This window comes from Cenococcum geophilum, assembly GCF_001692895.1.
Source record: "Cenococcum geophilum 1.58 unplaced genomic scaffold K441scaffold_37, whole genome shotgun sequence".
NCBI classification, from domain to species: domain Eukaryota; kingdom Fungi; phylum Ascomycota; class Dothideomycetes; order Gloniales; family Gloniaceae; genus Cenococcum; species Cenococcum geophilum.
The window spans coordinates 602,103-627,460 of NW_027137595.1; the positions used below are offsets into that span (position 1 = coordinate 602,103).

The 25,358-nt window shown below is 49.4% G+C and overlaps 8 protein-coding genes across 8 annotated transcripts; 4 read left to right on the forward strand and 4 right to left on the reverse strand.

Moving 5' to 3' along the window:
* Window positions 1–3: 3 nt before the first annotated feature.
* Window positions 4–2,492, reverse strand: K441DRAFT_707046 (uncharacterized protein). Its single transcript, XM_067653700.1, has 3 exons — window positions 2,264–2,492; window positions 1,924–2,205; window positions 4–1,871 (listed from the first exon to the last, which is right to left on the reverse strand). Exons 1-3 carry the CDS (start codon window positions 2,318–2,320, stop codon window positions 276–278), a joined length of 1,935 nt encoding a protein of 644 aa, XP_067501205.1. The 5' UTR covers window positions 2,321–2,492; the 3' UTR covers window positions 4–275.
* A 25-nt stretch (window positions 2,493–2,517) lies between these two features.
* K441DRAFT_615688 (uncharacterized protein) lies at window positions 2,518–4,310 on the forward strand. The gene is made up of 4 exons (XM_067645720.1): window positions 2,518–3,067; window positions 3,122–3,222; window positions 3,294–3,649; window positions 3,716–4,310. The coding sequence occupies exons 1-4, from the start codon at window positions 2,720–2,722 to the stop codon at window positions 3,895–3,897; spliced, it is 987 nt and encodes a 328-aa protein (XP_067501206.1). The 5' UTR covers window positions 2,518–2,719; the 3' UTR covers window positions 3,898–4,310.
* A 1,455-nt stretch (window positions 4,311–5,765) lies between these two features.
* On the reverse strand, window positions 5,766–8,547 carry K441DRAFT_664233 (MFS general substrate transporter). The gene is made up of 9 exons (XM_067649323.1): window positions 8,530–8,547; window positions 8,428–8,475; window positions 8,205–8,373; window positions 7,919–8,158; window positions 6,855–7,785; window positions 6,489–6,692; window positions 6,379–6,440; window positions 6,284–6,325; window positions 5,766–6,237 (listed from the first exon to the last, which is right to left on the reverse strand). Exons 3-9 carry the CDS (start codon window positions 8,252–8,254, stop codon window positions 6,132–6,134), a joined length of 1,635 nt encoding a protein of 544 aa, XP_067501207.1. The 5' UTR covers window positions 8,255–8,373; window positions 8,428–8,475; window positions 8,530–8,547; the 3' UTR covers window positions 5,766–6,131.
* Window positions 8,548–10,770: 2,223 nt separating this feature from the next.
* On the forward strand, window positions 10,771–13,158 carry K441DRAFT_199395 (uncharacterized protein). Its single transcript, XM_067640474.1, has 4 exons — window positions 10,771–11,151; window positions 11,205–11,346; window positions 11,394–12,522; window positions 12,572–13,158. Exons 1-4 carry the CDS (start codon window positions 10,956–10,958, stop codon window positions 12,797–12,799), a joined length of 1,695 nt encoding a protein of 564 aa, XP_067501208.1. The 5' UTR covers window positions 10,771–10,955; the 3' UTR covers window positions 12,800–13,158.
* Window positions 13,057–14,839, forward strand: K441DRAFT_199431 (uncharacterized protein). The gene has a single exon (XM_067640475.1). It carries the CDS (start codon window positions 13,517–13,519, stop codon window positions 14,762–14,764), a length of 1,248 nt encoding a protein of 415 aa, XP_067501209.1. The 5' UTR covers window positions 13,057–13,516; the 3' UTR covers window positions 14,765–14,839.
* Window positions 14,840–17,550: 2,711 nt separating this feature from the next.
* Window positions 17,551–17,814, reverse strand: K441DRAFT_483120 (uncharacterized protein; the record flags this gene model as incomplete). Its single annotated transcript, XM_067641907.1, has 1 exon — window positions 17,551–17,814. A coding segment is annotated over one exon (264 nt), but the record flags the coding sequence as incomplete, so codon positions are not given.
* Window positions 17,815–20,378: 2,564 nt separating this feature from the next.
* Window positions 20,379–22,837, reverse strand: K441DRAFT_641033 (ammonium transporter-like protein). The gene is made up of 4 exons (XM_067646638.1): window positions 22,445–22,837; window positions 21,956–22,287; window positions 21,302–21,893; window positions 20,379–21,250 (listed from the first exon to the last, which is right to left on the reverse strand). The coding sequence occupies exons 1-4, from the start codon at window positions 22,512–22,514 to the stop codon at window positions 20,697–20,699; spliced, it is 1,548 nt and encodes a 515-aa protein (XP_067501211.1). The 5' UTR covers window positions 22,515–22,837; the 3' UTR covers window positions 20,379–20,696.
* Window positions 22,838–23,301: 464 nt separating this feature from the next.
* Window positions 23,302–24,089, forward strand: K441DRAFT_199562 (uncharacterized protein). Its single transcript, XM_067640476.1, has one exon. The coding sequence runs from the start codon at window positions 23,428–23,430 to the stop codon at window positions 23,881–23,883; it is 456 nt and encodes a 151-aa protein (XP_067501212.1). The 5' UTR covers window positions 23,302–23,427; the 3' UTR covers window positions 23,884–24,089.
* Window positions 24,090–25,358: the final 1,269 nt, after the last annotated feature.

A 25,358-nucleotide genomic window follows, 5' to 3' on the forward strand; every position in this document is an offset into this window, starting at 1 on the left:
TACCCTGTTCCCATGCTCCCGGTGCGTTAGACGAATAATTACGCTTCATATGAGCAAAGGGGAAACGCGATATGGCTTTCAATAGCAGACGTAACGGCGTTCAGATCCTCGTGAGAAGAGCTAATCAACTCCAAAGCATCTTCGATGATACCAGCAACAAGTCTCTCGCTCCATTCAATATCCAAACATAATCCAAGTACACGAATAACGCCCCACAACTAATCCCGCCAGACATGCGCCCCAAACCCTCAATTAACCCCTAGCCCAACCCCCCATCACCTCGCCTTCCGATCCTTCTTCAGCGGCGAAAACTGAAACCCATCCGCCGTCGTCATCATAAACCCACCATCACCACCACCAGCTTTCCCCGCCAACAACGCGCCCTTACCCAGCGCCCGCGCCGCGAAAAGCCCCTTTCCTGGAACCGGCTTGGCCGGCATGGCGTCTCCCTCGACGTCGAACAGCGTCTTGCCGAGCCCGCCCCCTCCACCGAGCAGCTTGCGCTTCTTCTTCTTCTCGGGCTCCGGCTCATCCGTGAAGGCGGCGAAGGACATGAGGGATTTGCGGGGCTGGGCGGTGGCGCGGGAGGAGGGCCTTAGTTTCGGGATGGGGAGATCCTCTGTCACTGCTGCTGCTGCTGCTGTCGGTTTCTCCGCGGTAGCTTCAGCGGTGCTGGCAGCGGGAGCAGTGGCCGGGACGGGAGCGGCGTTCTCAGAGTTCTCCTCCTCGCCGCCCTCGGTCGTCTCCTCCGCGACTTTCTCGAGCGTGAGCACCGCGGCTTTCTTGCGCGGCGGGGCTTTCGAGTTTATCCTGTTGGTCGAGGAGGGCGCGAGGGGTTTGCGTTTCGATTTCGGTTTCGGTTTCGCGGCCGCTTTGGGCGCTTTCTTGGAGGGTGCGGAGGGCGTGGCGTCGGGGGCTGCGTCGGGGTCTTCGGCGTCGTCTGCGTCGGCGGCAGCGGCAGCGGCAGCGGCAGCGGCCTCATCGGCGGGAGAGCTGCCGTCGGGCGCGACGCTGGCGGTGCGGTTGAGGAACGGCGTAATGGAGAAGGTGGACTTGTCGCCCGGGAGCGTCAAGCTGCCGCGCTTGGTCCGCTTCGCAGGGAGGCCGTCGCCCGGGGTGCCGATTGTTGCGTCGGGGTCTACGGAGGCGGCCATGCGCTTGCGAGTGTTCCTCGTGGCTTGTTCGGTGAATGGTTTGGAGGCTGCGGCTGCGGCTTGTGCTTTCTGGAGCTCGGTTTCGGTTTCTTTGAGCTTCTCTTTCGTGGACTTGAGCTTGGCTCTGAAAGCATTTAGTCGGTCGTCGAGGACGGCTTTTTGGTCTTCCATTTCTGTCCGCGTCTTTTGAGACTCCTTTTCAGCTTTCTGACGCTCGCGCTTCTCCTTTGCAAGTTCTTGGCGTAGTTCTTCGAGTTGGGCATCATGCTCGTCGTTCTTGGTGTCCTTTTGCTCTTTAGATAGAGCATGCTCAGTTGCTTGCTTTTGAGTCTCAAGATCTGTCTGCGCTTTCTGGGTGGCTTTCTCTGCTCTGTCTACGGCTTTCTCGGCCTTCTCACGCTCCCGCTTCTCTTTACTCAGCTCCTTTTGGAGACTCTCGATTTCGGCCTGGAGTTCAGCGTCTTGTTCGTCGCTCTTCCCTTGTTTGGCTAAGGCGCGCGCGGATGTGCGTTTCTCATTTTCCAGTTCGGCTTGTATAGTGTTTAGTTGTTGTTGTAGCGATAATTTCTCTGAAAGTAGACCCTGGTTTGACTCGACTTGAGTTCGTAGATACTCCACTTCCGGCTTGAGCGTAGATATTTCGCGAGATAGCGCGAGCTTCTCGGTGAGAAGTTTTGTCGAGTCGGTTGTGACGCCTTCCAGCGCTTTTAACTCTGCCTGTTGCCTGTCTTAGCATACCATTTTACTACAAATTCCACAGGAATCCCACCTTGATGTTGGCCGATTCTCTTGCATGCGTTCGCATCTCATTTTCCTTGTCCGTCCGCACCTGTTCTAGCTGTGCGAGCGCTTCGTCCAATGCTTGCTCCAATCCATCCGAACGCGCCTCTTCCTCTGTCAATTGACCGTGCAGCTCATCATTCTCGTCTTCCTGAAGGAGTAGCTGAAAACGCAGCTTTCGGATATCTTCGTCTTTAGCGACGACCTCAACGGAGTTCTTGCTGCGCTCCAAGTTCAATTCAAGGTCCGCGGCACGGAGCGCATATTGTGACTACAAACGTGTTTTGTCAGTAAATTCATCGAAACAGAAGAGTTGAAGACAAATTAACTTCTGATAGTTCAACAATACTTCCTGGCTCCATTTCGATAGCCATAGGTCTATTCATGCCCTGTGAAAGATGCGCGAACGGGGGGTAGTGTAAGGATAGTTGGAGTTGGAGGTTCGACGCGTTTAGCTGAGGGGGAATCAACAAACAGTTCGCTTGGCGGAACCTCTCGGTTGCCAAACGGCTATAACTGTTGGAGTGTTTCAATGAACCGATTAATACCCAGAAATTCAATTCTCGGGTATATCCTGTTGTTTATTTAGTATTGAATATTACTTAGCGATCACGATTGTATAAGATCTCCAAATGAAACCGGAGGTCTGTTATTCTGCTGCGAGAGGTCGGTCTTGGCAAAGATTACGTACGCATCTCAAAAGGACACCAAGACCATAGTGACCGGAGGTACGAGGAAAGTTTCAAGAGCTCCAACTACACTTCACTCCCTTTCCTTCTTTCAACATGAGGTGGTTTCGGCTTCTCGCAGTCTCTCTCTTACCATTTACTGCTCTTGCAGCCAAAAAACCAAACGGCGACCGCTTCAGCGATTTCCGTGCCAAATCGCTGTCCTCCACGCCTCTTAAGCTCGATGATGCTGTCTACAACAAATTGACGCAGGCCCCGAGGGATTATGCAGTTGCCGTGCTTTTGACCGCTCTGGAGACTCGTTTCGGATGCCAACTCTGCAGAGAGTTCCAGCCTGAATGGGATCTCTTGGCTAAAAGCTGGACGAAGGGTGATAGAACAGGAGAGAGCCGGCTACTCTTTGGGACACTGGACTTTATGGATGGAAAGAATACTTTCCAATCGGTATGAAATATCTTTTCTCACTTCTGTTATATCCCAGCTGATTTAAACCGCTAGCTGATGCTTCAAACTGCGCCGGTGCTGCTTCTCTTCCATCCTACCGTAGGACCCAATGCGAAGGTTGATTCGCAGCCCACTCGATTCGATTTCACCAATGGGTAAGTTTATCAGGAGGAAGTTGCTGCAGACGACACACTTCATCCATAAACGTTGAACTAACGTTCTACAGCCCACAATCCGCTGAGGTGATCCACGGGTGGATATCACGACATCTTCCTGAAGGCCCCAAACCGCCAGTCTCCCGTCCCGTGAACTATTTCAAGGTCATCTCCGTCACCACCGCAATTCTCGGTCTTATAACGCTCGTTACCGTCACCGCACCATACATACTCCCCATCCTACAAAACCGCAACCTATGGGCCGCATTCAGCCTCATCGCTGTTCTCCTCTTCACTAGCGGCCACATGTTCAATCATATCCGCAAGGTACCATATGTGGCAGGAGATGGGAAGGGCGGAATCAGTTATTTCGCCGGTGGCTTTAGCAACCAATTTGGACTGGAGACGCAGATTGTTGCTGCAATTTGTAAGCCATCACCATCTTTACCCTATAAGCCATTATATCACAGCCATTGACTAATAACGTAAATAGATGGCATTCTTTCCTTCGCTACGATCTCTCTCGCCCTCAAGGTTCCCCGCATGGCAGACCCGAAAGCCCAGCAATTCGCAGTGTTCCTCTGGGGTGGTGTGATATTAGGAATGTACAGCTTCTTGATGAGCGTCTTCAGGATGAAGAATGGAGGCTATCCTTTCTGGCTGCCGCCGTTCTAAGCTTGTTAGCCGTGTTCCACGGAATGGAAGAGGGCTTTCTCTGCCTCAGGGGTAACCTACCACAAGACGATTACCGAGTCGTTGGTATTCCGTTGTCTTGGAAGTTGGGTGGAGGCTTTAAGCTCTCGTGTAGAGCCTGGTTAGAGGCAGAGGCCGCGTTATGAAGTCGATAGGGTGTGGAACTGTTGGTAGATGTAAAATATACGGCGTTTGTACGGTCAGACTATTACTACAAAAGCATTCTTCATATCGTCTTCAGTTTGATACTTGCTCTACACTAAGTGTATCTGTAAAAATAGACTGCCTGAACAAAAAGTACTGTTCACTAAGTCTTACCTAAGTCTTTTCAATGCCCGAGAATCTCGGGTGAAGATCCAACGCAAGGGCATATCTACCAATACCCCCAAAAATCCAAACTTCATCCTCTTCGCGTAAGCCTGCAGTACCGAACTAAATAAAAATACTTGTCTACCCAATCTCTCTTGATATAAATCCCAGGTACTTAGTATCCAAATACTATATCCCCCAAAACCTGCAAAAATTCAGGCTGTCCTTAACGAATCTGTTAAAAATAAAAGAGACCAAAAATTTTTGGGTTGGACTTGCTGCTGCAGAGTTTATTAGTAATGGAAATTTTGGGAATATTTTATCACGTACGGAATAGAACCCTATAGGGGTATTAGCTTGATGATCTTAATAGCTTGATTAGACTAAATCTTACCAGGACCTTTCCCATGCTAAGGGAAAATTATATCACTATGGATTCAATTTCATCTAAGGGGTCGTTCGGTTGCATCTCCATATTCGATATGGAGGCTCCATATTGTAACCGAAATGGAGCTCAAATCTAAATATAAGGTGGGTGTTCGGTAAATCTGACGACTTTTAAATATGGAGCTCCTCTATATCGGTAAGCGCGTCAAATTTGCAAGCTATACTATATATAGTAGTTAAAATAAGGTTCTTAGCACCATTTTAATATGGAGCTTTGAGCTCCCGTTCCATATTCCATATTAATATAGAGCTCCCACATACGCGCCAAAGTGACGACTTCTCGTAATATGGCGACTCCACACGCCTTAACCGTAATACTACTGTCGCATTTGCAAGCCTTATATAATGTTATTATCTTAACCTTAGTAATCGCGGGCGTCGCTATAACTCTACTACGGCTCGTATAGGAGGTGGGCAAAGATGTAGGAAACGTTAATTGTGGAGAGGGCGCTAGCCGAGGAGGAGGAGGCTCCATTATTACACCAAAGTAGGGAGTCGCGATAGAGGCCTGGTGGCAAAGAGGGGCTTATTTGAATCGCTTAGCGACGTCAATTATGCATTATGCGAGGTTAAATATGGAGCCTTATCTGGAGCCGTAACCGAACAGTCGACTCAATTACATATTTAAATGGTAGCCGCCACTAATCACAAAACGGGCGACACTAAAAGACGCACGGATTGACAGATTATGAATATGGAGGCGATTTGCAACCGAACACCCCCTTAGCTATAAAATTTTAATATTCCTCTAACCGCCCAAAAATACGCTAAAAGTTACCAAAAATTTGGTAACTTTACTATATATAGAATCTAAACTAACGCTAAGACCTTAGTTTAGATTCTATATACAGTAAAGTTATTAAATTTTTAGTAATTTTTAGCGTGTTTTTTGGGCGGTTAGAGAAACATTAAAAATTTATGGCTAAAGTTAAGTTAAACTGGAATTCAACCAAACAGTCGCCTTAGAATTAGATTGGAGCTCTAGATCAACTCCATTCTAAAGCCCTTATTCTAATCTAAACCTGCAACCAAACGACCCCTAAGTCGCACTAAAGCAAGGAACAGTGTCACAGAAACCCATAAACGTGAAGACAGCTTCGTTTATTACATTTTAAAGTACTTTTACTTTAGACTACGCTTTTACGGGAGGCACTGCAGCTAAGCATACTCTGATTTCTCACGCCCTGCCAAGGCTCTCTGATCTCTCGCCCACGCTTGTGAAAAGCAGGTCAACAGCAGGTGCTTATAGTGACTTGCATCACGTGTGGGACCGTGCCAAAAAGACATAATCAAATCGCAATCGAACGGCTAATTATGATTTTATAGTTATTGCCATGTCTGTTACCAACCAACTCGTTCATTACAGCACGACTTTGGCCTTCAACCTTTCTCCTTGCCTCGAGAGGATTACGGCCTTAGTTCGGTTCCTCTGATACCGCAAAACATTGCGGTGCTAACCACTAGTTGCTTGAGCTTTGAGCTCTGCTCCAGTCTTCGTAGTCCGGGGAAGAAAACTTCAAACGTAACAGCCTCCCCAAGACATAAAAGCGATAACGGGCATGATGCCTTGACATGTCAGCTTAGGGTCTAGAACTAAAGCCAATACACTCACCAAAGCGATTGTTTGAAACTGTATTGCAAGTCGTCTAGGCTCCTGTGGAGTGGTTAGCACGCATAAGTAGACACTCTTGGTGAAGAAAGTCTTACTTGTTTTTGGTGTCCACACAGAACAAGAAGCAAAGAATAAACGCTGCTATATTCACACACGTCTGTGATGATCAGAGTCTGGTCAAAAATTATAGACTGCATCTGCTTACGTAAATGAGGAGGCTCTTCCAGTAGTCGATGTGTGACGAAATGATGGGATAGAGCAAAAGTTGAAGTCCAAGGGACAGCATATTCAATGCCACACATGCCGCCATTCCCGACTCACGAACAGAGCTTGGGAATGACTCTGCAGGAAAAGAGAAGGCAGCTGGTCCTAAACTAATGGAATAGATTGCAGTGAAGGCCAACATTACCTATGTCACGTGATTAGATACCGTTCAAGACTAAGGAGAGTCTCCGTCCGAGAAATAAGAGGCTCCGAGAAGAGCTGTGTGCCTAGTATCCGAGACAACTCTCGTTTCCCGGGCGAAGAGAGAGAGAGCTCGGGGCTATCAGAAGAACCCATATCGACTTACAACCCAGCTGCCAATAGTCCGTCCTTGCAAATCTTGCAAATTGTCATCTTGCAAATTGTCATCCACAGTGGCGAAAACAACGGTCAATATTCCCATCAGGATTGCCATGAGCGGTAACCCAATGAGAACAAGCGTAGTTCTTCCCCACTTGTCCGTTACAAGCAGAGTAAAGAAGCTACAAGCGCAATTCACGCTTCCGAAGCTCAAAGCCCATATCGTGGGCCGATTCCACAGTTGCTCAGCCGCTTGTTCGCCCCGCGCGCCTACCGAAGGTATCTGGAGAGAGGAAAGCAGTGCAAAAGCGTTTATGCCGCCCGCGGCTTGGGCGACCATGACTAACCCGCAGGAAATGAAGGCATTCCTGCATCGGGGACTTCGAATGACGACTCTGAAGAGGCGCTTGTAAAAGTCCCAGTCCTTTCTGTGATAGCTGTGCTGGCAATCGTTGGGGCCGCGATCCCACTCTTTCCGGAAATCGGAGACAGCTCCGGAGACATTCTTCCATAGCCGCCGAACAGCTTTTCTGCGACCCTCATCATTACTGCCATGAGATCCGGGAGTTGAGCCGCTGTTAGTGTCAGTCCGCTCTGCAGTGGACCTGTCTTGGGGTGGGCATAGTGTATTTTTGTCCTTTGTTTTACTGATCATCTGAAAATGACTGGTGATCATGTTGCCGTAGCCTTTGATCTTACCGGGTGCGTAAGCATGTGCCGATTCCATGGCCTTCTTGTACTTGCGGGTTTTGAGAAGGTATATATAGCTTTCTGGAACCATGTAAGCCGTGAAGATGAGAGGAATGGTGGTGATCAAAGGCAGTGCGCTCTGAATCTTCCAGCGGATTTCCGGACTCTGTTTCGTTCCTCCGAGGTAGTGATCGACGATGTACCAGCAGACGTAGCCAAAGAATATACCGATGGATGTCCCAATTTGCCTGAGATATGCGTCAGCAAGTTTCTGTCTGTATATATGTTTTAGTACCCCCGCGGCGGGAGCGCCGGGGGCCGGGAGAGGAGGGTTGGTCACGTCATCCGCACAGATGCTCTTTCGGTGCCATTATCACTCACCAAGTTGCTAAAATTCTTCCTCTATAGCGTGGCGGTGCCAGTTCACCCAACCAAGGCGAAATAATACTTGCTTTGGCACCTAAAGATAGCCCAATGACCGAGCGCAGGGCGATAATAGGCCCGAAGCGATTTTGAAACATGAGGACAATGGTTGCTATTGTGGACACCAGCGCCGAAAAAGCCACTGCCCCTCGTCTTGCCAAAACGTGGTGCTGCAATACATCGGCGGTGAGAAAGCTCCTTGAAGAGATCAATAACAGTCAAAGAAATCAGAAACCCTACTCACGTGGCTGCTGCGAGACTGGGGGTGGCGGTAAGAGCTCCAAGTCTCCACATGTTGGATACCATCGTGTAGTGTATTCGCTCGTCTGTTCTGCCCATTGTCTGGTTCGGGAACTGATCCCTTAGCTTGGTGATATTAAGTGTGAAGCCTGGGAACCTCTGGGTGAAGTTTCCTGAAAGTCAAATTAGACCTCATATCACCTGGAAACCCAGAATGACAAACCTACCAAACAAAAGATCAAAGCCAAGGTCAGGATCCTCCACCATATCTTGGACTTTGAACCTAGAGTTAGATTTGCAACAACAAGATGCCAGACGACCCAACTTACTTGTCCCTGCCACGACGCTCTGATACCAGCCCTGGCATGTGGCACTCAATATGCCAATGACAAAGACCAACGACCTTATGCTACGAGATTGCATGCTCCAGTCATCTCTTCTTTGTTTTCTTGGTGTTGTGACGGCGTTTCCACCTCCACTCGCCGATGGGTCCGGATTTGCAGCCCTGGTGCCAGTGGCAGCATTTTCCGTTGTGCCGGAGTTCGTCGCTCCAGAATTAGCCGTTGTTTCGGGGGCCGTCTGCTTTAGAGGCTCTAGAAGAACATCCTTCTCATCCTCTGGAATATCTTGATTTCTTGCCACACTGTTGGGGTCATGCTCATAATGGGCGGCCCATCGGAGGTATTTGATGCGTTTCGTCTGTTTGTGAGCCGTTGCGAAGTTATTGACCCAAGTATCTACATCCTGTGGAGTTGTGCAGTAGGATCTGATAGGATTTTCGTAGTCCGGGGGTGAAACGGCTTGTTCAGTGTCGGTGCTAACCCCTCCTGGTTGGCCTAAGTTTCCATCATTGGCGCCGGGCGGGGATGCTCCACTGGGTCCTTGATTTGGAGTTCTTGTATTCCTTGGTCGAAGAGTCTGCATCTCATGTGTGTTGTTCCGTCCGTCTGTCGCTTGTACGGGATCTATCATGGTGGTAAAGCGGGTGGTTGAAAAGCCTTCTCGCCAGTGACGCTGCAGCCTTGCGCAATGCCCAGCTTAGAGGTAGCCTCTGAAGCATCAACTTTCTCCAGCACCTTGAATGTGTTGGCTTTGTCAAATAAAGGAGGAGTATCATCGTAGTTGAGCCGATTGAGCTGACAACACCAGGTAGATGTATTTCTACGCTGAGGTTCCGAGTCTCCATCATTTGGTAATCAATTACCACACGCAACGCTGTCGTTCGCAAATCGCAAATCTCACGGGCGCTGGGCGTGCGTGATGGCGTGCAGATGGCCACCTATAAGCAATTTGAATAACCTTACGGTTGCAGCAGTTCTCATCACGAAGGTTCGAATGAGGGCCTCCTATTGGCTAATCCTTATCGATACCGTTGCGCTAGAACCGACAGGTTAAGGGATATTGCCCCAACATTGTTCGTGAACGCTTTATTGACTTCTAACAAGGATGCGCCATTACGGGCAAGCTCATTTCTCGGGGAACTTTTGACAATGGACAACCGATAATTCAGACGCTCAGCACCGCTTCTCAATTTGCTTGTGAACATGGCCCCCTTACCAGGTTACACAGCAAGAAGGCATCTGTTGCCTTCCGGTCTAGAATCTCACCCGGGCTGTTCCATTGGTTCGGCTAACAGAGGAGGCCAGCCAGCGCAGAGCTGCAACAGGAGAGCAGCCAGGCGCTTGGAAATGGGGGCCGGTTTTGAGCAAGCCGACTCCGCGCCCGTCAAAATGCCCTCCTAGGTCTGATAGAGCATACAGAATCGAACTTGCATTTCGTCAATACAGGTGCCCGATCTCATCGGAGAGTAATCCTTGATGCCACCGGGAGTATTGCAGACATATCCTACGTACCGAATCTGCTGGGAGAGGTTGAAGGAGTTTTTAGGGGTAACATTTCAGGATTGGGAGCATGATTTTGTGGAGAAGAGAGTAAGTCCGCGCCGAAACCAGCTGCTGGGCGGTACATATGCTGATGTGCAATACAGAAGGACGACCGGTTCCACTTTTATTGCCCCCGAGAACTTACATCAGTATGTTTTCCTAGCCTAGAGCTCGGGTTACAACTCTGACGTGATATTTAAGGAGGAGTTTGCCAAACTTGATGAGTTGAGCACAACGCGCTCCGAGGCTCGAGGACAGCCCACGGAGTAGCGGCCTCAGCGTAGGATTGCACAGCCGACGATGCCATCGGTGCCATCGGGGCGCTGCAAGTTGTTCACGGTCCATGTTTACGAAGTCGATACATCGCACATTGGAGTCGTTCTTTGTCGGTAATGGCATAAAGCGAAATTGAAGTCAACCATGATCAACTGTATATCCGTATCTCGCATGGGTTTCTGCTGCGCATTCTAGAAGGCGGCGGATCTGGCAGCTCCCTCCTCCGCAGCCAGATGGCTTGTTCACCTACTAAGTATGGATGGAGACTATAACCTTGATTTTGCCTCAGGCAGAGCGCATCCTGTCACTTTCAATCTCTCAGGAGATGTCTCTTATGTTCATATCTCCAAATGATCACCTTGTTATAACTGCCCGCGTTGGTGTCACACAAGCAATCTCAAGCGCTCCCATAAGGCATAAAGGTGGGGTCGGGGCCAGAGTCACACTCAAATGCCGATACCACATGCACAGCCATGCCCTTTCAGCCTCGCCATTGACATCTTCACCGGTGCTGGCAGGCTTCATAACGTAGAAAAAGCCTCCGTAAATTGGAGTTTGATCTTCCACTGTAACAGCGCATACAATCAAGCATCAACATGTCCTTCTGCACCACTTCCAATCTCTTCCAGAAGAGTTATGAGAACCACAAGACTTATCCAACGAACTTGATATACAGAACCGAGTATCGAACGACGCTTGAGCACTACAGGAATAAGCTGCAGAGAGCTGAGGAGAGACTGTGTTCTGACAAGGGAAGTCTTGATGTTGGGTTCCGTGACTTTGATAGTCGCTGTAAGGAGCTTCGAATTGGAAGCTCGATGCAGGTTGCTGACGAGACACTGTAGTCGCGACTGGCAAAGACGCATGGAATGTGAATGATATGGAAACACTAGAGGAGAGGCTGAGAGGGCCATTGACACAGTCGTCCAAGGAGCGCGAGCTCGAGGGAGATCGCATTCAGCCTAAGGATCCTCAATGCCGATTCGTGTAAGATAAACGCTGTGAGGGTTTGTCATTGCGACTAAGAGGTATAGGTTTCTGTGGGCAGACGACTCAAGAGCAAGGCTCAGAGTAAGCTTCGGTGCCTTACTTAAAATCTTGACATTTCATCAAGTAAATCCTGGTTATTTGGAGTTCATCATGAGCTTTGGTAAGCAAAGAGACGGAAGAGGTGTGAGCTTCAGCAGGTTCCGAACACACTACTATCTTGAAGAAAGCGAGGCTGCAAACTCGCCATCACTAACCCCCGAGAAAATGAAAGATGGCGATAATAGCGCCGGGTTACAAAATACACCGGCCGAGCTAGGACTGGGGAGAAGCGGGAGGTGTTTTCAGTTGTCATGGTCCTTGAAAACAGTGGTGAAGCGGGCACCAGCCATGGGAGCACCTCTGGAATGGAGCGCGCGTTCTGTAGGACTGTATCATCAGTTCGATATTGAGAACGGGCGAACGCTATGGATAACCACCAGTGGACGGGAAGATATCCAGTTACGTGTTCAGGATTTGACCGGTCGGAATGCGAAGCCGGAGAACATCAAGTTCGATACTCCAGAGAACAGCCTTCGACTGAGCTTCCATACGCACCTACTCTTCTGTCAGTGGGCTATGGAGGGCTGGCCCGAATATCTCCAGTATTTGGAGGAACTTGTAGAGCAAGAGGTAAGGCACCCCAATACCCCTTCTCCCGCCAGTTACCGTACTGACAAGCTCAAGACCCAAATGGCACTGGATGGAGATTGCGAACCTGGGCATCGCAGTATTCAGTATACCTCGAGCGCCTTGCAAGACATCCAACGTCGAGAAGACCGAGTTCAAGCAACTCTAGCGCTTCTTGAAGCCAACGCTGAGGCGATGAGCTCGCTACGCCATTTCTACTTGCTGCTAGACAATGATTCATTTCCGCTTCATGATGCCTGCGGTCCAAGTATAAAATTATTTACTTCGCAGATTCATGGCTGCATTGCAGATATGAGACTGCTGGCGGGGAGAGCGAGGACGCTTGTCATGAGGACGTCAAGCAGGAAGAACCTTGTGGTCCAGCACCTGCAAAGTCAAGCGGCAGAGGAGACGAGCAATCTTGCGAAAGCGGCGCAGAAGGAGACGATCGCCATGAGAGTGATTGCGTTTATAACAGTTCTATATCTGCCGGCAACGTTCGTTTCGGTACGTGACCCCGTATCAGCCTTCGGCTCGTCATCACTGACACAGTTAGACTTTCTTCAGCACCGACATCATTAGATATCAGGGGCCAGGTAATGGAAGCAAGTTTGTCTTCTCAAAAGAAGCAATGCTGAGGTGGCTTCAGGTCAGTATACCTTTGACAGCACTGACTTTGCTCGGAGTTGGAATCTGGTATTTCTGGGATAACGGCAGACTGCGATACCGTCGAAAGTTTGGCAAGCCAGGCTGGACTAGCCTTCGCCCGTCGAAGACGGCCTAATCGAGGTTCGGATGGAGTTCTGGTAGTCTAGCGCGTAACTAAGAGTGATCGAGAAGGAAGATGCAGCAGTTCCCGAATGCGAGAAGTTCGAGATGGAGGAAATGTCACTCGTCTCTGGACACGCACCAGCTCACTCTCCGCTTTTAATGTCGCCGTAAATTAGGCTCTGGCTCCTCCCGCGTTGTAGGGATTGAGAATCCGTTGATTCGGAGTGATTTTCCCTGCACAGCCTCAAAATTTTGATGTTCCTCTCACCGCTCGAAGAACGCCAGAATTGCACGCTAAAAGAACACTAAAAATTGGCAACTTTACCGTATGAAGCGTCTGAACTGAAGGTCTTGGCGTCAGTTCCAGATTTCAGATTCAGTTCAATCTGGAGCCTTGGGTTCAAGCCACGAACACGTGTACAAATCCGGACAAACCCGTCCCCTCTGCCGGAAGAAAGCACGGATCAACGTCAGATTGAAAAAGTTCCAGCTTGCAACCGAACACGCCCCTAATCTCCCCGCTCCACGCCCTTTTCCAGCCTCACCCAACGACCTGAGCGCTGATCTCTCGTGCGCGGCCCATGGTCAGTCGAGCCCGCGTGGCCTCGCCCCGCCCTTGAGGGCTCGTCATCTTGCAAATGTCTTCAACCTGACAGCTGCCTATGGATCCTTTCCGCTTCATGAACCCATCATCCTCAGATGCACAAAGGGCGCTCTGCCTCATCCCGCCATGAGCGCCGAGGCTGTTGCCAGTTCGAATGACGTCGTCGCCGCTTTCTACGAGAAGCTGCGGCGCCTTACCCACAAGGCAGTCTGCGGCCGCGAATTCGTTCGTGTTCCTGCGCTTCTCAAATGGATGAAGGATGACCGCACTGGCAGTCGACTATTCAATCTCATCCGCGCTTTATGCGGCGACAAAGACAACACTTCGAACCGGTTCCTGCCCTTGGGATACGACGGGGTGGAGATTTTCAAAAATGGCTGTCTACTCCTGATTATCGCTCTGATTCTGGACCTACGCCGCAGTCAGCCTGACCTCGTGGGATCTTGCGAAGACCTCCTGAAATACTTCAGCAGCATCGCGGTAATTCACAATCCAGAATCTTTATCCCAACTAAAGATCAAGCTTGAGGATGTAAAAAGAGAGGCTGCTTCCTCTCTAGGTAATGTAGAAATTTTCGTACGAGAATTCAAGGAGAAGAGGTGGAAGTATTGCCCAGCGAGGTTGAACAATAGCAGCACGTTAAAATGGAAGAGAGAGATCATCCTTCCCATCGTTCGTCAACGCAAGGTTTCAGGCCTCGGAGGAACTGCATCTCTTCGACACATCTATGTACCAGAGGATTTGGTTCATGAAAATCTCCGCCGCGGCACAAATCAAATCGCCGAATTCGTGGATCCAAACACGAAGGAAAAGGTTCAAGTAAGTCTTACCACGCGAGGATCGAGTGTAAAGCTTACTCAAGTTCAGTGCCATCGATTTGTTGTCAAAACAGTGACAGAAAAGCAGAACTTTGACAATGAAGTCGAAGCGTATAGATATCTGAAGGATCATGATAATTGGGTCCAGTGTCTTGGAGCATTCAGATATGACTATCTCTACATGGACCAGCGTACCAGCAGGGATATAACGCAGACCTGGAATATCCTTTTCGAATCCGGCGCTATGGATTTACAAGAGTATTTCAGTAAAGCGCGACGTCCTTTGGGTCACGAGATTTTGGACATCTGGCGATACATGATCGGATTGGTGCAGGGCTTAGAATATATGCACTACTCACGGCGCCGAGATGGCGACATCGAAAAGGAAAGTTATGGGCAAGTCATTCCGCCAGTCCTATATCTTGAGTCTCTTTCTGACATGTGCTTAGCTGGCATTGTGACATCAAACCAGAGAATATTCTTCTGGCCACGATGCTGGACAGTAAAGAATGGTGCTTCAAGCTTGCGGATCCGGGATTTTCGAATTTCTTGTTGAAGGAGGAGTGGAAAGGGCAACCTTCGGATCGCCCTCATCGTAAAGTCGAAGGTGGAACCGCAGCTTTTGGTAAGATTAATCAGGGAAAGTTCAAAGTCATTTCCGGTCTGACCAGCTACAGCCCCACCAGAGCGTTATTCTTCACCAGGTGATTCAGTATATCAGTCAATTGATACCTGGGCTCTCGGTGCCGTGTTTTCCATCTTTGCAACGTGGATAATCCGGGGTCGGGAAGGAGTGGACCAATACACCATCTACCGCGGAAAAGCCATAAAGCAGCTGAATGCTGCCAATCCAAGGCGTAGTCCTAATATGCAGCTGAACTGTTTCCATGATGGAAAAGAATCCGTCTTACCAGCCGTGCTGCAATGGCATGACTTGCTGCGTGAACACTGCCACGAAGAGCATTACATCATCCGAAAGATTCTCAAATTCGTCGAAAAGGAGATGCTCATCCAAGATCCGCTTGAACGGGCTTCTGCATGGAGAGTGCACCAAGAACTTGAGTCAATCTTAGAAAAAGCCGAGAGGAAATGGCGGATACAGGAATCCAGGTTCACAGTTACTCATCGAATATTGAACGAGATTGCAGATGTATGTCCTCCTTACCCTTCCCAAGTGGAAAAAGAAGGCATGGCCATCATTACAAGGCTTCTGCAACCCGCAATGAGCGGCTCACCGCCGCCATCCGAAGATGACCTGGATCTGGCTCCGGCGACCCCGGAGGATCCAGGATTGCAAGGCCGCCCTATCTCCGAACACGCGGACGATGCAATTAGGACAGCTTTGCCTCAGCACGATGTGCAGATAGAACGACCGCCTGTTGCCAGCCCTCCACGACAGGAACCCATGCCAGTTCACGACGAGCAATCATCACCCGATCGCGAACAAGATCCTGTTGATATCCCCCAGAGTGTGACAGTTGGCTATACTGGGCCGGCATCATTGACCAAAGAGCAAAACGAAATCATTGAATGCTGCACAGGGACCATTACCAATCAAAAGCTAGACCGGTTCAAAGAGCTCAGAGCTCAGGATCCCCAGTTACTCACCACGAAGGATATCCACGGTTGGAGCTTGCCGGAAATTCTGTTCACCAAGGGAAGGAAAATTGAGAACTTCCTTTCCCTGGCTCGGATGCTCTTGGAGGCGGACGGCGTCGACATTGAGTTCAGAGAGAGACTTCTTAATGATAAGGCAAAGGCAAAGCTCGTGTCCTATCGCAGATGGCTTGAAGCATTGAAGGCAAAGGAGGAAAAGAAGGAAGAGAAGGAGAGAAAGGAGAAAGAGAGGGAGCAAATGAGGATCCTGAACTCGATGTCGAGATCGAGGACCCACAACTCCGCCAGTAGTAGCTCCTCAAGAGGTGCCAGTTTTATTAAAAAATTCACTGGATAAGTCAATATGCATTCATCTTTTCAAGGCTCACAGCTCGAATCATGCATCTTGTGACTGCTATCGGACAATTTATGCGTCATGTTCCTATCAACACCATGACCGACTGCACCAGTGAAGTCAATCGGGGACACACCGTCGCATTTCGATCCAAGGTGGTCACCTTCCGCATCAAACAAGCCTCCTCGTTGTAAGGACCGCCGCTCCATGCTTGCCTGGCGGCTGGGGAGATCACCCTCCCGCTTCGCACATGTCCGACCCTGGTAAAAGTCTAAGGCTATTATTTGGGTTAGGCTCATGCCAAGAAGACCGTGCGCCAAGAACAGATCGAAGTGCAGAACCGGAAACTGATTGTGATCGCGACTATCAAGACGTCCCACAAATTCAGCCTAGAATTCTTTGGTCGCAGTAATAGCGTCCGTCAGATATTGTGTAGCAACTGTATCATCCATCCCACATCCGCCATCCCATCCATCCAACTTGGACCCGACATCTCGTGGAGGCCGTTTTTAGGCCTAATGACGACGCGAGTCTGAGGCTCGGAGAGTGTAGCCGAAAGCTCCGGGAGTGTTCAAATACGCCACGTCGCTTACCTCAGCAGGCTCGGACGTGATTCCGTTGGTGCGGATTTTCAATCGGTCCGCAAGCTGACTAACTACATTTGTGTGAAACCACCGGAATCATGTCTGAGGGACTTTTCCAACATTTATAAAGCGCGTGGACGATATCCGCGTTGCGGAGGTTACGGATATTAAAATAACTTAACACCAGTGTTTTATATTATTTCCCAAAGTTCATCAATTATATAACAGAACCTAGGCTTTTAGAGTATATTATTTTTATTACTTAGGTGTTTTCAGGTCTTCTGCTTATTTTCGTTAAAAAAAAACCGCGTTGTTAAGAGCATAACATCTATATAATTTCATTAAACGCCAGTAAACGCTAGCTAGTATACATAAAACCTACTATAGCTAGGTAGATATACAGTATCCGCGTTACGCTGGACAGCCTTCCTCTAAACCCGCGCCCCTCTTCGCACCGCCCTCGCTCGACTCCTGCGCTCGCAAGATCCCCTCGAAGCTCGTTGCGGGCATCTGCAGCCCGAACCGCTTTGCCCACCGACACTCGCTGGGGTAGTCGCAGGCGTGCCAGCAGTCCTTAGCACCGTGTCTCTTCCCGTCGGCTCCGTCCTCGGACGCAGAGGACGCGGCGGTCATGTTGTCCGGGTCGTCGGGAGAGTCGTCGGCTGCGGAGTCGTCTTGCTCGTTGCGCCGCCACTTGCCCCAGCTCTTCCAGCCCTGGTAGTCGAATTCGCTCGCGCAGGCCCGGTGTCGCTTTACTCGGCGTGGGCTCTTGGCTTTGCGCCAGCTCTTAGCGGCGGTGGCGCCGGCGCAGAAGAAGTGGCCGTCGTCGAGGCAGCGCCGTGTCACGCCGAGTGGGTATTTGCGGTGGCATTGATGGCATTGCCAGAGCCATTGGAGTGGTGAAGGGGGTGGCGCTAACGGTGTAGTCGTCGGTAGGCTGGTGGAGAAAACAAAGGAGTTAGAGTTCAATGGTGCGAGTGGTGGTGTGATGGGAACTCGAGGGGAGAATGGGGAAGACGGGATGGACAAGTTAGAGGGTTTCAAGGGTGCAGGGTGGACTTTGAGTGATCTTGTATTTAGGGTTGAGGCCGGTTTAGTCACAAGCCTGGAGGGTGATCCCGGTTGCGCCATTAGATGAGTGTCCATCGAAGCGGCTGTAACTGATATGGTCCTGCTTTAGGAAAATTCTTACCAAATATAAGCGACCCTTAAAGGAGTAAACAGTTGAAGATGATGCCGAATGAAAAGCTCCGAACTCCTGAGCAACAAAGGATGCGAGTGAATGCCGAATTTCTATCACTTCCGAAACGATTGTTTATGACGACCAGCTTTCGATGTTTCTTAAAATAACAGATTGCAAAGGCCGGCTTTGCTAAGATGTAATATTGATTTTGAAGATATATAGGTTCCGTCTAGGATCCCACCTTGTGGGCAATATTCTTGCTATTACGAAATCGGAAAGAGATGAATAAGATGTGGATAGTATCGGGGAGGAAATTTACTCAGAATTCAATGTATGTAGCTCGTAGATTCATTAAAAGAACCTCAGAAGTTAACCATCGATGCATTCTTTGTTCACAAGATACGAACGTCTAGCCCGTTCCCCAGCTCGCTCTTTGTTGTAATGGCTGTCGTTAGGTCTCTAACAAACCTTGTGATCCGCATGGTGTGTTTAAACATCTGAAAGCTCGTTCTCTCTTTGTTCCTCGGGATCGATAGTTTAATGAAACCACGTGTGACTGGATTCCGATGTGGTCGGAGGCTTTCCCTAAAGCTCGAAGTTCAGCCATGCTAGCAGTGAATAACTATCATCGTATCGATCCGATGCAGATCAGAAGAAGATGAGGAAGACTCTGTCTGTTCAGACTATATATACATGAGGAAGATGTAGGTAATAAGGGGGGAACAATGGGGAGTACGTAATAGGAACAAGGGGTACGCAGGGGGTGGTAGTACAACCGGAACAGGAACAGGGTAATCGGCAAAATTCGACCTGGATCGACACATCGTATACCATTGGGAATGGGTGCTTATAATCGATGGGCTGGGTGAGCGAACAAAGTTGTAGCCGTATTGCGTTGAATAGGACTCGGAAATAAAAGAAGATTAAATCTTGGTTAACCCAGGGTACGTTATTGGTGTGAAATAAATCCAAGTGATGGTGTAGGTTAATACTGGTAGAAAGTATGACTTACCAACAATTTACTTTTTCTTTCTTTTTATTGATAAGAAATTGTAACGTAGCTTGACGGTTGGGGGCTTTTGACGGATGGTCTTACCGCTTGCCTATTTAAGCTTAGGCAGGGATCAAGCTGTATCAGCCAAAGCGCTTGCGATCGCTGCGCAATTGACGGCAGAGGCATCTACTATTACATTTGAGGCAGCAACGGCTCACTCAAAGGCCTTTGATTATATAAAACTAAAGCTTCATTTTATTAATATTGTAGATAATGCTGCGTGACGGCTTTTATTAAGAAAATGCCTGCAATTGAGCATTTGAGGCATTAGTTCTGATGTCCAAACCCGTCAAAAGCCCATAAGCTACGTTTAGTACATTCCGAAGGCGCGTTGGTATCCCTTCCTACGCTGGCATCCAAAGCTTGGCGCCAAGCCTACCTAGTGAACATTAGTGAACGAGAGCCTATGATTGGCCAAACCCTTATCGATATGCGTGGACGCAAACCAGCGTGGAAAGGGATAATGAAGTGTCAATTTGTTCAAGCAACTAACCAATAATATTAAAAAATGTGTGATCTTCAATCGAAATTCATCTTTGCATTGAAATTGCCATGTGGATAAGTATGGATGATTTTGTTGAACCGAGCCCCGTGACGTACACCAAATACACCCCTTTTATAATGGTGAAGAAATACCGAGCATCCCCGAAAAGAGGCCTAGCAGGGGGGCGATGTTGCTTGTCCATAGATGCAGCGCACATGTATTCAAGGTGTTGCGTATCCGTCCAACGGCCATCGATAAGAACTAGCCAATCAATCGTGCTGAATTTAACGCCCGTTCTAAGGAATATAAAGCTTTTAATTATGTAGTAATTTAATATACACGCCTAATTTTGGGAGTTAAGTCGCTCGATATAAAGTTGCTAACGCTTGTCCTTCCTACAGAACCGTATTTTGCATTGTAGTAGGTAATCAACCGACGGAATCTATGTTCGCGCACGGACCACTTACTCGTTGGACGCTCAATGGATTGATAGAAATGTTGTCGCGTGCCCGCAGAGGTGCGAGATGTCATAGCAAATTCCGATGAAGGACTGTGCTTTTATGACATCATCACGCTTTTCGTTCAGCTTACGATCCGGGGAAATCGGGGCTCTCCCGATAATCATACCATCCCAAAGCTCTCCATGTGGTGCTGCAGCCGCGTTGAGATAAGGAAAGAACAGTGAGTCTGAGACACTTGTGTCCCGTCTCGGCGCAAGAGAAGATATATCTTGGCAGATAAGGTCAAAAAGATGATCTGGTAGACACTACTTGGAGGAGACCGGATTGGTGCTTGCTTGAGCTTGGCTTGATAAGTTCAAGCAATGGGATTTTAGCGAGAGCCACGCGGATACGGCACGCGTGGAGGTCACCTTGGCACTCCTCCACCTCCACTTGACTACTTGGCAATCACCGGGCTGACTTGTGAAAGGCATGAGTGCTCATCCCATGCTTTTATTTGCATTGCGTAGACCAGGTATTGAAAGGAAATTATAAATACACAATTCGAATAAATGCGGCGAAGGCCAATGGTTAATGTTCCAACATGCATGCATAGTACTACTCCAAGCCTTCCACAACCTCCCGACATCTTTTGGAAGATCATAAGCCAATGTCAGGCTCGTATCCTCTACCAGAAAGGACAGTAACAAGATATGGTATCCAACTCCAAACATGCCCAAATACAACCTCCAACAAAATACGAAACCCTATATTTTATTTCCACATCAGTGCTTATTCGCGCTTGTTCTCTGCACCCATAGCATGGCGATCTCCGCCAATCCCAGTGTGCGGATCCCCACTGCTTTCACTTGGATCCTTGCCCTCAAGCATCTGACTGTGTAGGTGAATACCATGGCGTTCGCCCTGAGGAATACTCTGCTCAGTAGCCGAGGGCTCGTTCTTAGCGGGAGTCCAGGCTAGGTAGTCCCGGCGGACTTCGACGTAGTCGTAGGCAAATTCACCGAGCTGGTCATCGTCCATGCCAAGGAGTTCGGCCTCCTCAGATGCACGCAGGTGCAGACCAGGGATCTTGTTAATAACGAAAGCAAGGATGGCGCTTACAACAAACGCATAGGCAGTGACGGCGACAACATATGTGAATTGAATGTACAACTGCTTATAGTTGTGCTCAATCCACCCGCCCGGAAAGAGACCGGTGTTGACACCGTCAAGGCCAATAATGTAGCTGGCTCCAAAGATGCCGTTGAAGAGAAGGCCGACCATTCCAGCGACACCGTGCTCAGCGAACACATCGAGTGCGTCATCAATCTTGATCCAGAATTTGACTGTGTGCATGTTAGTTTGCATATTTTAGAGTCTTAGACAAAGAGACGAACCTTTAGTGGCAAAATTGCAAATAATGCCTGCTGTGATGCCGAGGATGATGCTAGCCCATGGAGTGAGATAACCAGACGCAGGGGTAGCGGCGACAAGACCAGAGATGCATCCAGAGCACCAGCCGACCATAGACCACTTGCGAGCCAATCTCCAATCGAGAAGAACCCAGGTAACTGCGGCGAACATGGCTGTCAAGTTGGAGTTCCAGCAAGCCATCGTCGCACGAAGGTTGGCCCCGAATGAGGAGCCTCCGTTGAAACCCAACCACCCAAACCACAGAAGAATCGTTCCTAGGGTAATGAGAGATACGTTATGAGGACGGAAGTTAAGCATCATCTTCTCCTGACGCCTTCCAAGGACCATGGAATAAGCCAGGGCAGACATGCCGGAACCGATCTCGACAGGCCCTCCGCCGGCATAGTCAAGACCTCCCCACTTGAAAAACCAGCCGTTCAGATTCCAGGCCCAGCAGGCAATTGGGCAGTATACGATGGTGGCCCAGAAAAATATGAAGACCATCATAGGGATAAGGCGTCCACGTTCGGCAACCGCACCGACGACAATGGCGGCTGTGACGGCGCAGAATTGCATCTGTAAGAACAAGTCAGATATCTGATTCGCTAAAGCAGCTGAATTGCTGGGGCAAGCTGTACCTGATAGAAGGCGTAGAGTAGGTCGGGAATAAGAGGGCTTCCGGGGCTGGGAGCAGCCAAAGTCTTCATGAGGCCGAACTTGGAGAGATCGCCAATGAAACCACTTGTGCCGTATTGGCTGAAAGCCAGAGAATACCCCCAAAAGTACCATTGGAATGTGATGACGGAGCAGGATGCCATACAGGCCCAAATCAAGGAGAGAGCCGACTTTCTTCGCGCAAGACCAGAGTAGAGGAATCCTAGACCTGGTACCATGATCAAAACCATGGCCGAAGCCACGATAATATAGGCCTGGTCACCAGACTGGAACCATTGATTCAGATTTTCGACATCTGCGACATTCGAATACAATCAGCATTGCTCTAGAAATGCCAATGGAGCCAAGGTGGTTGCTAAGAGATGATCCGCATGGGAGAGATTCTCGCGAGAAAAGACTTCTCACGTGCGGGAATGGCAAAGCTTCTCAAAATCTTCTAGAAGACAACATACCGGAATCGCCACCAATAAATTCGTTGGTGCCATTGAAGGTAGTGGGCGGTCCAACCCCCGAGTATGACATGCTTGCGTATGCTCGGGCGAGCTCGTAGAACTAAAACGAATCTAACAAAGGATTGTGCAGAATGAAGGCCAAGAGGGCTTGGAGGAAGAGTACAAGAAATGTGCAGAAGAGCCACGCCTGTCCAAATAAACGGCGGAGGGAGATGAGCTGCGATCGTCACGGCAGCACCGGCAGCCTTTAAGAAGCTTCATCAATGCTCCACAGCAGCATGGGCTCAGCAGCTTATCTCCCCTGCTCAGCCCAAGAAATACTTATGCGGCAAAATAAACGAAAAGGCTCTAGCACATCGCCCACAGTCGGTCGTGGGGTCGCGCACCGGGCAGCATGCCACAGATCTGGAGCATTCTTCTTTTGGGGGATCGGATCGGCCTGTCGCAAGCCTGTCGCAAGCCTGTCGCAAGCCTGTCGCCGGCCTGCAGCAGCGCTTGGCGCAGCATTCCTTCCAACCAGACCTTGCGCCCACACAGATGCCCCCCAAAGTCCACGATGCCGGGCGCTCTTTCACGCTCCTGCACGCTCCCGTAGCTTCTCTGGGGTTTGACGGTCGTCTGCTCCGAAAATCGAAGCGGACTGCTTGGCACGGGGTTTTTTCCCTGTGTCCGCCCTTATCTATGGTTTTCGTTTTCTCACTGCCTTTACGCAAAACCGTGACCTGCTGCGCCTGCAATTGGTCGGGGGCATTCTGGCTTTTCCCCGGCCAAATATAATTCGAGCCCTTCCACAGATGTTCCACCAGCATGTGGCTGCGGTGCTGCCAAGAGCCCGCGTCGTCACTATGATGGCGAACCATCAGTCGAGCTTTAACATCAGAGATAAGAACTCTGCCTGCTTTGAGAGAGAGGGTGTCAGTGCTGCGATAGCTAGACCTCCACACCTCATTCACCGAACTGAGGCCATCATTGCGAATTTCTCCATGAGCGCGTCGGGTTGGAAGATCTTGGCAACTGGCACCCTGTCATGCCTGTTCCAGCTGCGCAGTAAGAAAATTTTTTGCACCACGGTCACGACGCTCTTAATTTGTAAATTTGTCAATGAGGTACGAATTTGTCGTGTGTGCGAGCGACCCCGCTTTTTAAGAACCGTCTGTATAACACCCGAAATTCAGCGAGCATCCGGCTTTGGAACTCTTAAGAAAGGCCAAGTAAATCTTAAATGGTTACGAGAGGATGGCAAAGATAACGCTCGAAACATCCAAGGCCGCCCAGTACGCCAAGGCTACCCGCTATGCTTGGAGCATTGCACTCGGAACCGTCCCAGTTCTCTCCCATACTACCAGATAAGGACCGGGCTCCATCTCAAGTTGCCACAGAAGACCTGCAGTCCCGCCTCAGGGGAAAACCCAACTTTGGACCTCGTGGGGTCGAGGTAAGGCTAATACCCTGCATGTAAGACTCGCATTTTGCACATCCACGGCCCGCTCAGCGGGAGCGGGATGTTCAGGTCAACAGCAAAAGTTTGAAAGTAGTATTTCAAAGGGTTTGGTCAGGTTCGTGGGATGGGTGAGGTCGGCCAGTGTGGTGGACTAAAAGGCGCCTGTCAGCGCCCGTGGCTGCTCCTGCAAGGGCGCGGTCGGCGTGGGGCAGCGCCTACAGGTAGCGAGACTCAACTTCTAAAATTTTCAACCTGGACACGGATGCACTGAGGTCAGCCCACTGTCTTCTGCACCAGAAACCCACACCTGTGTTTGGAGGCTCCAGTCCCGTGGAAGTGTGGGGTACAGGCCAATTTCATGGTTAGTATGAAATTCTACTGTATACGAGGTGTCAACCTACTGTCTAACCATGCCGCTCAACGGGGGGACGATTCCCACGCGTCACTCGGCGTGGAGGTTAGCACCTGAGCTTCGGCTGACACGCTTGTCGCATTTTCGTCAACACCAGCATTTGGAATTTCTAGACCCTCTGCAACATATTCTCGAATCATTCGTACCTCGTACCTTGTACTCCAATTCACTCGCTTTGCAAGACCGATGAGAACTCCTCGGGCTTCATCACCTTGTGTTGAGAAATTGCTCCACTTAGGAATATTCAGGGCCAGAACAAGACTCCCGCCTAAACGATGTTCCTATATTCCAGAACAGCGTCCAGGGCAACACCAATCCGATCAAGATAAACGAACGGCGATCGACCAGGGCCAGCTTGGTTCACCGAAGTGCTATGCGCGTTTCTAGTTTTCCTGGCCTGTGTTACCATACGATTCTAAACGTACAATCTAACATTGGCCATGTTGTACCTCTCTCCTTTTGGTCCAAATTACCTTTTACCGTCCCGAGTCCAAGTACTAAACGATACTCGAGAATGTTTTCACGGAGATAAACAATCCTTTCCGATGCCAGTTGATAGCTTAACGGCGCTAGGCTTTAATGCTGGGCCTTCAATTCTCCTCCTTCATAGATTATATTTCTCCCATTATTGTCACGATTGGTATCTCAGGGAAATTCCAGGTGATTTCAACCCTCTCTGAACTTCTTATGAATCATGCCCATATGTCGAACGGACAATAAAGGATGAGGACTCTGTCTATTGAATGTGGCTCTAGGGCCTCTATATATACATGAGAAAAGTACAGGGGTAGTAGACTAAGTCGATGTAGTTGTAATCTGGCCCTTGGGATTTTACCAAAGAACATATCAAATATTTCAAACCTTAAAGGTGCAATTACTCTCAGACTATCGGATAATTTGGGATGTTTACTATATGGACCAACAGGCCGCGGACTCAGGAGTTATGTTGCAAAGACTTGGGTTCGCCCCTAGTCTATCTGTTCCACAGAAGTCAACCACAAGCGATCTAGCTTCATACATTCAAACTCACCACACAACGCTATTGCGGCTTCCATAAGCAC

Bases quoted from the DNA above. Each gene is read 5' to 3' on its own strand.
- K441DRAFT_615688 (XM_067645720.1), top strand. From the start codon at position 2,720: ATGAGGTGGTTTCGGCTTCTCGCAGTCTCTCTCTTACCATTTACTGCT. The intron at 3,068-3,121 runs GTATGAAATATC...TTAAACCGCTAG, and splicing joins GAAAGAATACTTTCCAATCG to CTGATGCTTCAAACTGCGCC. The intron at 3,650-3,715 runs GTAAGCCATCAC...TAACGTAAATAG, and splicing joins GCAGATTGTTGCTGCAATTT to ATGGCATTCTTTCCTTCGCT.
- K441DRAFT_707046 (XM_067653700.1), bottom strand. From the start codon at position 2,320: ATGAATAGACCTATGGCTATCGAAATGGAGCCAGGAAGTATTGTTGAA. The intron at 2,206-2,263 runs GTTAATTTGTCT...ACACGTTTGTAG, and splicing joins GTATTGTTGAACTATCAGAA to TCACAATATGCGCTCCGTGC. The intron at 1,872-1,923 runs GTGGGATTCCTG...GACAGGCAACAG, and splicing joins GAGAATCGGCCAACATCAAG to GCAGAGTTAAAAGCGCTGGA.
- K441DRAFT_641033 (XM_067646638.1), bottom strand. From the start codon at position 22,514: ATGTCATACTCGGGGGTTGGACCGCCCACTACCTTCAATGGCACCAAC. The intron at 22,288-22,444 runs GTATGTTGTCTT...CGAATGTCGCAG, and splicing joins ATTTATTGGTGGCGATTCCG to ATGTCGAAAATCTGAATCAA. The intron at 21,251-21,301 runs GTTCGTCTCTTT...ACATGCACACAG, and splicing joins TTGCAATTTTGCCACTAAAG to TCAAATTCTGGATCAAGATT.
- K441DRAFT_199431 (XM_067640475.1), top strand. From the start codon at position 13,517: ATGAGCGCCGAGGCTGTTGCCAGTTCGAATGACGTCGTCGCCGCTTTC.
- K441DRAFT_664233 (XM_067649323.1), bottom strand. From the start codon at position 8,254: ATGTGGAGACTTGGAGCTCTTACCGCCACCCCCAGTCTCGCAGCAGCC. The intron at 8,159-8,204 runs GTGAGTAGGGTT...GATCTCTTCAAG, and splicing joins CCCAGTCTCGCAGCAGCCAC to GAGCTTTCTCACCGCCGATG. The intron at 6,326-6,378 runs GTAAGACTTTCT...ACCACTCCACAG, and splicing joins TGTGTGGACACCAAAAACAA to GAGCCTAGACGACTTGCAAT.
- K441DRAFT_199562 (XM_067640476.1), top strand. From the start codon at position 23,428: ATGAGCGCGTCGGGTTGGAAGATCTTGGCAACTGGCACCCTGTCATGC.
- K441DRAFT_199395 (XM_067640474.1), top strand. From the start codon at position 10,956: ATGTCCTTCTGCACCACTTCCAATCTCTTCCAGAAGAGTTATGAGAAC. The intron at 11,152-11,204 runs GTAAGGAGCTTC...GAGACACTGTAG, and splicing joins CCGTGACTTTGATAGTCGCT to TCGCGACTGGCAAAGACGCA. The intron at 12,523-12,571 runs GTACGTGACCCC...TGACACAGTTAG, and splicing joins TGCCGGCAACGTTCGTTTCG to ACTTTCTTCAGCACCGACAT.